This window comes from Misgurnus anguillicaudatus, chromosome 23 (assembly GCF_027580225.2).
Source record: "Misgurnus anguillicaudatus chromosome 23, ASM2758022v2, whole genome shotgun sequence".
In the NCBI taxonomy this organism is placed as follows: Eukaryota; Metazoa; Chordata; class Actinopteri; order Cypriniformes; family Cobitidae; genus Misgurnus; species Misgurnus anguillicaudatus.
In genome coordinates this window covers 34554452-34567335 of record NC_073359.2, presented here as the reverse complement: position 1 = coordinate 34567335, position 12884 = coordinate 34554452, and the positions used below count along the sequence as shown (strand labels likewise).

The 12884-nt window shown below is 37.6% G+C and overlaps 1 protein-coding gene across 2 annotated transcripts in view; it reads left to right on the top strand.

Annotated features, from left to right (window-relative positions):
- The window catches only part of LOC141359526 (uncharacterized), a 53267-nt gene that overhangs the window by 32227 nt on the left and 8156 nt on the right, over positions 1–12884 (top strand). For both annotated transcript variants that reach the window (XM_073862131.1, XM_073862130.1), the window contains exon 9: positions 12462–12767. In XM_073862131.1, the coding sequence (XP_073718232.1) occupies positions 12462–12767 (306 nt within the window). The remainder of the gene's footprint in view (positions 1–12461; positions 12768–12884) is intronic.

The window sequence follows — 12884 nt, the reverse complement described above, 5'->3', positions numbered from 1 at the left end:
CGTCTAAAAGAGACAGGCGTCTATAAGAGACAGGCTTTTAATTTAATTGTTCCAGCATGATAGCAGGAGGTTACCACATATTACGTTTTATTTTTAATTTGAATGTGTTTAACAAATTAGTTTGTGTAATAACAACAGTCTTAAATTATTGGCAGTATAAATAAAGCAAACAAGGATATGTTTTTTTATTGCTTGTTGCGTGAAATCTTACCCAGATACAACAGTGCTATTTTCTGATTGGGTATTGTGTAGCCTCTTTCTCTTTTTTGTATTGGCTCGCTCGACTAGAACTCTAGGGAAGACGGGCTTGATAGAGAGAGAGGTCAGTGCGGCCAGATACATTTTGGGCGCTGCAGCATATTAAATATGATAAATAGTGTTTACGCGTGAGAAATACAATGTGTGGCGGGAGTGCATGCATGACAAAAGACTGAAAGCCCGGCTATTATTAGTGGCCTCAAAACACTACCGGCCCACCGGGAAAAGTCCTGACTCTCTCGATTGCCACTTCGCTACTGTCATCATCACTTCAATCCTGCGACGAAGCTTGTTGTGTTGTCATAGTGATGAGTAACGGAATGACTGTGTCTGTCACGTGACATCTACCGGTAAGCAAAAAAAACTTTAGCGTGTTCAATCTGCACCATAGAACTGTCTTAATCAGACTATCTGACGGGTTTTAGGAGATTAAATACAACCCGAAACTAAAAAACAGACCAGGCCTTTATTTGAGACAGGCGTTTATTTACCCAAACCTGTCGTCACGCCAGGCGTCTAAAAGAGACAGGCGTCTATTTGGGACTCGGCTATTATTTGAAGTTTTACGGTAAAAACGGGAACTGTATTGTATGGCGGAAGAGCACTTAGTTTGCAGCAATACGACCTCTGGTGCAGTAACATCAGCACTCCTGACTACTCCCCCCTCTCACTCAAACTTGGCGAGAGGGGGTGTGATGATGTTACTGCGCGCCGAGGTCTAAAGTCTGTGACACCTGAATTATTACTACTTATTTATTGTGTTAAATTTATGCTGTTGTTATCTGATAACCTATTTGGAATATCGCCACTGGCCAATCAGAATCAAGCATTTCTAAATGATGTGTTCTGTCACCTTACATGAGTGTTTTTTGATTGAAACAGTGCAAGCTACAAAGGGAGAACCTGTCAATCTATTCACTAAAGTTAAAATACAAGAAGGTGATGAGGTGGCGTGGACTTCAGAAGATAAAACCTCTATTGTAACTGGACTGAATGGAGACTACAGCAAGACTTCATATACAGATGATAAGAGATTCAGAGGCAGACTGAAGATGAACGCTCAGACTGGAAATCTCACCATCAGAGATATCAGACAGACAGATGAAGGAGTTTATACACTAAAGCTGATCAAAGCTGATGGAAAAATCACATACAGAATATTTAATCTTGATGTCATTGGTGAGTAACTCAACATTTCTGATATAATCATTCACATCTGTACACATCTTACATCATCATTCTCCAAAACATTAAAAAACATATATGTGACCCTAGACAACAAAACCAGTCATAAGGGTCAGGTTTTTTTTAAATTGAGATTTATACGATAAAATTAGCTTTTCATTGATGTATGGTTTGTTAGGATGGGACAATGTTTGTCTGAGAGATACAACTACTTGAAAATCTGGAATCTAAGGGATACAAATGATTCAAAATATTGAGAAAAACATTTAACTTTAACCCCCTGGGGTCCAAAAACGCGGCACTGCGTTTTGACGTGTTTTCTCTTTATCATAGCAGAATCAACTTAAAATACTCCATCATTAATAATCATACACTTACGTGTTTGACATCATTTAAAACTGTAAAGGGTCCTCTTTAATTTGTGTACATTCGTAATAACAACAGATCTTTGTGTTTTTGTCAAATAAAGAAAATAAACAGGGTGAGCATTCAGACATTTCTGTCTCTGCCAGCTGTCTCTCAAAACACGTTACAAAAATCAATTGAATACTCTTCACACAAACATGATACACATATCCAAAGAAAGCTTGAAATGTTTACTTTTAAACAAACTTATTATAATCGAAAACAAATATTGCCTGTTTATATAATCTGCGTTGAAGTTAAGAGAGTACTGTTTTTCCTGGCTGATTTCGTTTTCTTTAATGCAGTCACGCCCACAGGCGGTACCCACTGTTGACATGGTAATGAAGAGACGAGCAGTTCAAACCATAACTAACAAAGCATAAAGTTTTCTTCAAAAACTTTCACATTGTTTACAAATAGAGACAGAGCGCAGCGCGTCATAACCTGAAAACCACGCCCACCGAGGGGGAGAGCAATCCAACCGTCTCCATTGACTTTGTATTGCGAGAGGACGCCTCCTTGTCATTTCTGGCTTATAACAAAAAACTGAATAATGCCTAAAAGCTGCTGTGTGACAATATGTACAGCTAACAAGCCAAAGAACCCAGAAATAAGTTTTTATAAGCTGTCGAGCCGTAAAACCCAGCCTTTAGGAGAATAAAGTGGATCGCCGACTACGTTTCCCCCTATTGGACGCAGTTTTACTAATAGGAGTACTATGAAAAGTTGCCTGTTTCCATTTCTGTGTTTTTAAACGCTCGTTTTTTGAAGTCGAAAGCGTATGAAAACGTATTTTTTTTGTTGTTGTTAGATGTACACCTTGTCACACAGCAGCTTTTAGGTATTATTCTGTTTTTAAGTTTAATCTGTAAATAAGTTTTTATAACCTTTTGACCCCAAAAAACGAGCGTTTAAAGACACAGAAATGGATACAGGCAACTTTTCATAGTACTTCTATTAGTAGAACTGCGTCCAATAGGGGGAAACGTAGTCGGCAATCCACTTTATTCTCCTTAAAATCTGGGTTTTACGGCTCGACAGCTTATAAAAACTTATTTCTGGGTTCTTTGGCTTGTTAGCTGTACATATTGTCACACAGCAGCTTTTAGGCATTATTCAGTTTTTTGTTATAAGCCAGAAATGACAAGGAGGCGGCTTCTCGCAATACAAAGTCAATGGAGAAGGTTGGATTGAATTCCCCCCCGGTGGGCGTGGTTTTCAAATTTGCATAACTGCGCTCTGTCTCTATGAGGACGCGTGAAGTCACATAATGGCGGATAACTGTTACATGCTGTACAGTGTTAAACACAGTTATTTACTTTCGTATCCTTCATGGCAACTTTCAGTAAGGCTGCACTGCAGGATCTTTTAAGTATGTGCTGTAATATGATTCCATATATTGTTTACATGCAACACAATTCCATACATTGCGCTTTACTCACGACACTGTTTTTTCATGAACGCCGCGTTGTTTACACGGAGACGCGAGTTAACCGGGTTATCCCTCTGGGGTCCGATCATTTTGAGACACTGGCAGAGTAAATGATGTTAATGCATGGTTGGTAAAAAAATAAAAATTAAAGTTGCTGAAATAAGGCCAAGGAACACATCCTAAACATTTGTTCACAAACAATAAAGTTTTCTACTCTTGAAGAGTTGAGAATTTGCTACAAAAAAGAAGAAAAAAAAATTTCATCATCATCATCATTTAGTTTTATTTGAGCATCTAATACATAAAATCAACATAATAACAAATTTCATTACAATACAAGTAAAAAAAAGAAAGACAAAAAGAGAGAAATAAAGAAAAAATAGAAATGATGCTCAAAAGGGGTAGGTAGAAGCTTAAGCTTATTAACACCTACCCCCTTTTATACCATTAAGCCGCAATTACATTTATTAACCAATAAGACAGTCGTCACATGTTTATGCTATCCTGTTCCAGTGACTGTACAATCAACAATAATTGCTCACAATACTTCTATTAAGACATGAAAGAAAAGAAAAAAAACTCTTCAATAAGTACAAAAAAGATAGAGAAAGAAAACATTGCCTGTAATAGTCACTAATCTAGCTCTATAACGTATTCCACTTCCACCCTAAGGCCATTCTTCCGTCCTATACTTAGACAATATTATTTGTTTATACTTTGCTTTAAATTGATGAATGGATGGGCACTGCTTAAGGTGGGAGCTCAGGGTATTCCAGAGTCTGGAATCACACACAGACACACACATACTTTTCCTTGTCGTTCTAAAAGCAGGTACTTTAAAATGGGCATAACCTCTCAGATTGTAACAGCTATCCCTTTCTGTGAATAATTTTTGAATATTCGCTGGTAAAAGAACCCGATTTGCTTTATATCCTAATTGAACAATATAAAAATCAATTAAGTCCATAAATTTGAGCATGTTACTTTGTAAAAACTAAATATTTGTATGTTCTTGATAACCTGCCTTATGAATAACTCTGACTGCACGTTTCTGGAGTATTACCAGGGAATGTAGGGAACTCTTATAATTAATTCCCCAAACCTCAATTCCATAAATTAAATATGCCTTATAATTTAAATAGTACTTAACTTTATTTATAATTGCAATATTTTTTGATATTTTTCTTTGTATGTGTCCAATGTGTGATTTCCAGCTCAATTTACCAAAAATTTTATTTCTGTTACTTTTTCTATTCTAATACCAGTTATGCTTATCAGTAATTCAGGATTTTCCTTGTATTGGCCAAACATAATCATTTTACCCACTTATTTAGATGAAACAATACGTTGATATAACTTTTGTAAGACACTTTTTGCTGTGTAAAGGCAATAAACAAGGGAGAGTCAATGATCATGAATATTGATGTGTTTCACTTCTGAGGAGACCCCACCCACTAATGGCTCAGTGAGGAATGTTGGGACAAAAGAATGAATATAGGGAGACTTAGAGAAAACCATTTGCTTGTAGTTTAATGGGTTGAGGGGTAACATGTTTAAAGGGGTCATATGATGAAAATGTTAGCACTGCCACCCTGTAGGTGTGAGCAAAAACAAGTCATTGAAATTTGGCTTTCATTATGATGTCATAAGGATATCTTATTAGAATAATACCGCCTCCTTAATCTGAACTCTCCAACCACTGCACTGCCGTTAAGTGCAGAGAGAAAGAGAGAGAAAAGAAGGACTTGACAGCACAATTGAGTTTCAATTACAACAAACCACCATCATTGTGATCAGTGTTTGCACTTCATCCGCTCATTTGCATTTTAAAAAACACACCCAAAACGACACATTTTTGCTCAAACCTACAAAGTGGCAATGCTAACATTTTCATCATATGACCCCTTTAATCCTGATGACAGCAAAGCCACTGGTGTGTTACAATGACATTTTGGACCTCTGATAGGATTTAATTAAGTTTTAGCTTTAAAGCTGTGCCACATGTTGACACAAACTTTAAAACCTGAACTTTAAATTATGCAAATTTATGAGTCTGATGAGTCACATGTCATTATGCACAATTGATCAAAAGAAGGAAGTATAAGAATCAACCTCCTTGATTAATTCTAGGCATAAGATACCCAAAAATACTTAATGAACATGAAAAACAACATACAGCATTATGTCTTATAAATTAGCCATAGAGATTCCCTGAGCTGGTCAGAAGTTAGGTAAACATTCCCTATAGTTAGGTTGTAATTGATTTGTATAATCAAAATACATTATTTTATTAAACTATACAACACGTTGTATCCAGTTATCTTAAAGACGCTGTATGTAGTTTACAGCGGCCTCTAGCGGTGATGTTTCAGATTGCAACCAAAAGTTTACAAGCGCGTGCTTGAACTCATGAGCGACGGCCAGACTGAGATGTAACACACCGGAGAAAGCATCACACAACATGCTGGAAACTCAGGAAACTCCCACTGCAATGTTAAATTGATGTTATGTGGTGTTACGTAGGTACATTTACGGTAAGATAACGAAAACGATTAGTGAACTACACTGAACACTTTCAGTATAACAGTAAAGCCCGGTATTTACTGTGCTATTTTAAATAGTCCTTTAGGATTGTTGCTTGCCACACTGTGCGATCAATATCGCAGTTAAGTCCATGTCACACTGTATAATCTCAGTTTCCATCAATGTCAGACTGTACAAGTTTAAAGACTTTTAAAAAGCGGACGCACGCAAACAAACGCGTCTGCAGTTTTACGTCATCGATCGACGACGGCTGGGCGAACAGACGCTAAAGCGAAGGCCAGCAAACCGAAACAACATCTAAAAAACTAAAGCACATAATCGAAATATATTTGACATGCTTTGTAGTAATGTTACCTTACCTGTCCAATAGGATGAAAGCCAACTCCGGATCCGTTTTTATACCCAAAACAAAGCGGAGGTTTCTCCATAATTCAAATCCCTGCAAGTAAGCTTACGATGGGCCTGTATGGGCATAGCCTAAGGGCCCCGCACAGGTTTGCTCACTGGCGAAACGTTGGCCCCTTAGCGCTGGCCCAGCATGGGCAGCCCTCACTTAGCCCCCAGGAAGCCCTCACATAGAGAAATCCCCAGAGTTAAATAAACACTGCTGGATGTATATATTGTCCCAATCTTACAGAGTGTTAAAAAGTAACAATGAAGCAGAATTAAAACCGCTGTTATCCTCTCTCTCAACATCTCTGTCTGAAACCTAAAATTGCATTTTACATCTTACTTGTAGAGTCATTTTCTTACTTTAGGTTGAGATTTTGTTTCATTTAAAGTCACCATTATTGTGATCAGTGTTTGATTTAGTTAAACTTGACTCTTGAATCTTGCCTTGTTCAGTCTTTTGATTGCTATAACTTTGTGTGTTTAAAACATGTTTGTTATGGCAGCATGTGATCCTTTGGTGGTGGTCAGATCAGAAAATAAAGTCTGAACATCATCATATAAAAACTTATGTATTCATTTATTGTTTGCACGCTTAACAGAAGGATCTTTCTCTGACAATGTGATACTATAGTATGAGATCGAGCTCTCTCTTAGCAGTTTGTCTTTCTGAAGAATTTTGAAACACTGACACTTAAAATTAACTGCTCTACAATGTAGACACACAAATATCAAGAATCAGAGTATGAATCACAATGATGGTGACAATAAAACGAAAAGCTTCATGCTGCAATGCATGCTGGATATCAACAAATTACAAATCTCATCCAGAACTCCCAGAATGCACTGCAGCATGAATAAATAATGACCTTTTTTTTACCATTTTCTTTGTCACCATTGTTGAGATTTATACTCTGATTCTTGATGTCTGTGCATCTACATTGTTCAGCGGTTAATGTTTATGTGCAAACTATCAAAATCCTTCAGAATGATAAACTGCTATGAGAGTTTTGGACCTTATACACTGTAGTATTTCATTATTAACAGAAAATTATGCCTCTGATGAGTGGGGAAAACTATTTTAATAAATCTGTTCATTAAATGATTATGTTCGACAATGTTTATGTATCAACCAGCAATATTCAACTACTACTGCCTTTTCTTTGCTATAACATGTGTTTTAAACACACTTAGATACAGCAGTTAGAAAACACCAACAAGCCAACGGTCAAGAGCCAAAGTCCAACCAAAACAACCACCGATCACAACTATGGCGACCCCAAATGAAACAGCCAAAATCTTAACATAAGTTAACAAAACGACTCCACAAGTAAGATGCAAAATGCAATTCCATTTCCCAGACAGAGATGTTGAGAAAGAGGACAACAAAGCCTTCAATTCCGCTTCATTGTTACTTTTTAACACTCTGTAAGATGGGACAGTATATACATCCAGCGGTGTTTATTTGACTCTGGGGATTTTTCTGTGTGGGGGCTTCCTGGGGGCTGGGTGGGGGCTGCCTGCGCGGGGCCAGCGCTAAAGGGCCAACGTTTTGCCAATGAGCAAACCTGCGCGGGGCCCTTGGACTAGCCCTAAGTGGGCCCATGGAGGGCCATTGTAGGCTTACTTGCAGGGATGCCCCTGCCAATGTTAATCCGTGTTTTTGTCCTTAGTTGATCCGATTCACGTTTGGCCTTACGAGCTTCAGCAGATAACTTTTCTTCACAATATGTGGAGTCTGTGTTGTGCTGGGAGCAGGTCGTTTCAGTCTGTTATCAGACAGTGTCGTCGCTGTTGAGCGCAGTAGACGAGGCGAGAGGCTCGATTAGTTGAATATGGATTAGTTTAAGTAGAAACGTTACGTACAGCACCTTTAACATATTGTAATGAGATGAGTGACAGGGATATACATACTTTAATACTTTGTTTTCTAGACTTCTGTTAAGTTTTTGATGTGGGCACCATTCTTACCTCTCTCTCTCAAAACACATTTCTGAGTACAATCGCAAGTGAACATATAGTTTAAATGAACAATATATGAATAATAAAAATATAAACAAAACAAATTTCTAGTACAGGGTCCCAACAGGATATTGTGCCCAGGGGATCTTAATCTTGGCCTGGGTGAGGTAATGGGTTAATTTTATTTACATTGAATATAACTAAACTAGACATATTTATAATAATTTTTACATTGCTTAATTAAACAAATATAAATTAGGGCCCTGCAAGCCCGTTGGGGCCCGACAGGCTAAGCCCATTTGGGCAGGGCTCTGGTTGTTTTTTTTTACAGACCGGGCTCGGGTCGGGCTTATTTTAGCGTCTCCCCTCATTGTGTGTGTGTGTGTGTGTGTGTGTGTGTGTGTGTGTGTGTGTGTGTGTGTGTGTTTGTGTGTGTAGCAGAGAAAGCGCGCATCTGAGAGTGCGCATCCGAGAGAGAGAGCACGCATCAAAGAGCGCACGTGTCAGAGAGAGCTTAAAAGTGATTGATATTGGTCTCGGGTCAGGTTGGGTTCGGGCTGAAAAAATTGCAGGCATTGTTGGGCTGGGGTCGGGTAGGGCTTGAACACTACAGGCCAGGGCCAGGTTAGGGCTGGAGTTTTTGGCCCGTGCAGGGCTCTAATATAAATAAAGCCGGTGAAAATCAGAAATTGTGTGACGAATATGATCCTTCACAAAGTTACCGTGTTAACTGATTGGGTGATTTTTGTTTTTAACAGCCAAAGCTCAGGAAAACATGATCCAGCTGGACTCGGGTAAGATTAAGTACACCTGTCAATCTTTAAATCTATAGAGTTTTAAATGACTTTTTATGAATAACTTTAAAAATGGATTTGACAGCTGACCTACAGAGTTTTAAAAAAATGAGTTACTGCCAAAATCAGTATTGTATCAGGTCAGTATTAAAAAGTAAATTCTTAATTTTACGCAAAATCTGGTGTTATTCTGTCATCTTTTCTTCCCTTTTTCCCAAAACGCAATAAAAGCCACTCCTCCTTTTCTGCAAAATGCAATAAATCCACTTTTTGCTTTTAACAGCCACAGATGATGAAAACATGATCCAGCAGGACTCGGGTAAGATTTAGTACACCTGTAAAAAAAAATGTGAAATGACTTTTTATGAATGACTTTAAAAATGGATTTGACAGCTGACCTACAATATATTTGTATTGTACAATTGGTAAATGTATACCCCCCCAAAAAAAGGTTACTGAAATCAATAAACTCTTCAGCCAAGTGAAAATCTGAAATAGTTTGATGAATATGATCCTTCATCAAGTAACTAATTCTGATGATTTTTGTTGTACAGTAACAGACAAAGGTCATGGAAACATTCAGAAGCCGCAGAAGTCAGGTAAGATTCAGTTTATCTGTCAATCTCTGAATCTCTATGACTCACAAATCAATCTGAATTAAGTTTGATTTTTAAGAATTATTTTGAAAAGAGATTTGACAGATGTCCTACAAAATGACTGTTTTAGTGCGAAAAGTATTTGTTTCTATATATGTTGAGTAAGACAGCGAAATCTTTGTCCTGTGTCGGCTATGTGCTTTGAAAGAAAAGGATGAGCTGTGGAATTTTAACCGCACCTGTTAAGATGACTCGCAGTACCCGAATGAGGCTATATACTCATTTTTACATTGCTTAATTAAACAGATGTAAATACAGCCAGTAGAAATCAGAAATTGTGCAACAAATAGGATCCTTCACAAAGTAACTGATTGGATGATTTTTGTTTTTAACAGCCAAACCTCGAGGAAACAAACAGAAATCGGGTGAGATGCAGTACACCTGTCAGTCTATAAATCCCTCTTATTCACAAATTAATCTGAATTGAGTTTGATTGCTTTTTAGGAACCATTTAAAAAACAGTACACTGTTTTTGTACTGTAGACTGAGCCATTGTACTGTGGATTTATATTTTCAGTCAATGACTGAGACTCCACTTTAACAACATAATTTATTTATATAGCATATTTAAAACATTGTATGCAACTTTAATAGAAAGTTTCTCTCATCTATGTAAAGCCCTGGATACACTGCACGATTATTGGCTGTCCCAGACGAAAGATTGCCATTGTGAAACAATCGTCGCGATTTCTGTGATCGGGGCTCTTCATCTGTGATCCTAAGTGGTACAATGAGAGAGGTTCAAAGACGGCCATTTTCCCGGTCTTGCGTCCAAAGATAGCCTACGATAGTTTTTTAACAGTGTCAGAAATTCGGCATGATCACCGCAGTGTGTTTGCTGCTACGACCTGCGCGCCCAGAGGCGCGGGAAGATATTTTCGGTAGGGGGTGCTGGGGTGCGGATGGGGGGGGGGTTACAGTTATAGAATTCTAAAGTTGTTCACAAGCTTTTTATTCTGCAGACCACTCTACCTATGTTTTCTTTTAAAAACTCACTCGCAACTCCCATCCATAATGTACAGCTGAGCTGACGGTGCATACATACAAACTATATATTGCAACATATTAGAGTTTAGATTCTCTGCCAGGGTCCTTATTTTCTGCTACTATCCTCTAGCCGGCCGGACCGTTGATTAAGCATATTTTTTAATCATTACTTTATTAGCCTCATTGGGTGGGGAGAAAACTATGCCAAATAATCAGAAATATTATATATAGACTATATTTAGGCCAAAGTAACAAATGTGTCCAAAAAGTTACACAAACTACAAAATGATTTGTAAAAGTTACAAAATGCAACGCGAGTCATGTGCGGAGTCTCCTCTGGCATGCATCACGCACCGGGTCTGCTGTTCGGTATGGTGTAGTTTAAGTGCAATAGAAGTTTGAAGATGTAAAGAAAAACAGGAGAATTCACTTTCAGCAAGTTTGGAGGAAAGTGGGAGGAATGGAACCAGTTAAACATTCTCACTCGTGCCAGTAGCCTACGCCGCCTTTGTTTCTTTTGCTTAAGTTTAATATTTATACATTTTAACATGGAAACTTTATTGACATCCCTCAAGTTAAGGCAATTAGTGGACCTTTCAATTCACGGGTTTCATTTAATTCTATTTTTTAAACGTAAATGTAATATTTGTGTGTTAAGTTTTGTTTCAGTTTGCCATGCCTCCTGCACGGCGGTGTAAAAATAAGATATTTTTCGACTTTAAAATAAAAGATTGTCCTAAATTATCCTAAATTGTTGGAATATATTCCATATGTATTAATTTGGATTTATAGATGTTTAACATTAAAATCGATGCATGGGAATAATTTATATTAGTTTTTTAAATACCCAACACTCTTAAATGCGCATATTCCTTATTATACATCGAGGCTTTACAATTTAGTTCCTTTCATGTCGTTTTAATAATTTACTTCAATCTTTTTTACTTTAAATGTTTACTTTAAATGTTCTTTTACATTTACATGTGCATTAAACACCACGAAACAATTTGGCTATATTTTTTAAATAGTTTTTGAAAAGATTACCTTTTTCTGATATGTGAGTCATTTGGACAAATAACGCTAGTCCTTGGGACTTTTGGGCTGTGTTACTAAAAAAAATCCAAAATTGTCTTCTGAGACATTACGAAGCTGATAGATAGGCTACAGATAGCCTAGTAATTCGTTCTATGTGGCTGCGAGTGTGTGTGCTTGTGTGTTATGCTTACGTATACGCAGCTTATGGGCTGAATCGCATTCACGTTGTCAAAACAAATCTGATTGGCTAATACACACTGAAATAAATTAAATCATTTTAAAATTACTAAATTAATCATTCTCTCTTCATCACACAGCCCAAACATGATGACATACAAAATGTTTTGGAACATTAACAAACAACAATCAGAGACATTTATAAGCTATCATTTTATGGTCATTGCAGTTTTAAATCTTTGCCACCAGCACCCCACTTCCCGCGCCCATGTGCACGCCGGTATTTGTTTTCCACGTACACATGCTGGTGACGTTGCGCAACGTGTGACACTGCTGCCGAAGCTTCCCTGTCATCATCGTACAGTCTACATGCCTTTCGTACCCGAGTTTAAACAATACATGTCGCACAGTGTGATAAGGTAATGATCTTATAGGAGGGCAAAAATCGTGCAGTGTATTCCGGCCTTCAGAGAACAGACAGTAGATCATGTCTTTGTATTCAAACTCATGAGTAAAATCCTCTGAAAAATCTTTAAGTTGTAAATATAACCTGTGTTGTTCAGTACATTGACTTGATCTGAAGTGATGTTGATCTTCTGTGTTTTTCTCATCTATGTGCTGCTGATAAAAATGAAGAGATGATCAGAACAGGAAAGGTTGGAGGATCTGTGACTTTAGACACTTGTGTTACTGAAATACAGAAAGATGATGAGATACTGTGGATGTTTGAAGATACGCCTATAGCTCAGTACACTGGAGGCAATGATGAATCTACACTGTATGATTATATTGATGAGAGATTTAAAGACAAACTGGAGATGAACCTTCAGACCGGAGATCTCACCATCAGAAACTTCAGATCTGAACACACTGGAGTTTATAAAGTACAGATGAAAACCAGCAGTGGGAACAAAGAGAGAAAATTTAATCTTGCTTTCTCTGGTGAGTAGATGGGTGTATCTGAAAAGAAAATGACTGCAGTTATTATAAAGGATTATTAAGTACAGTCATCCAGTTGTTATCACAGAATAAATCCTGATGGGGGATGAGGAACCCAAT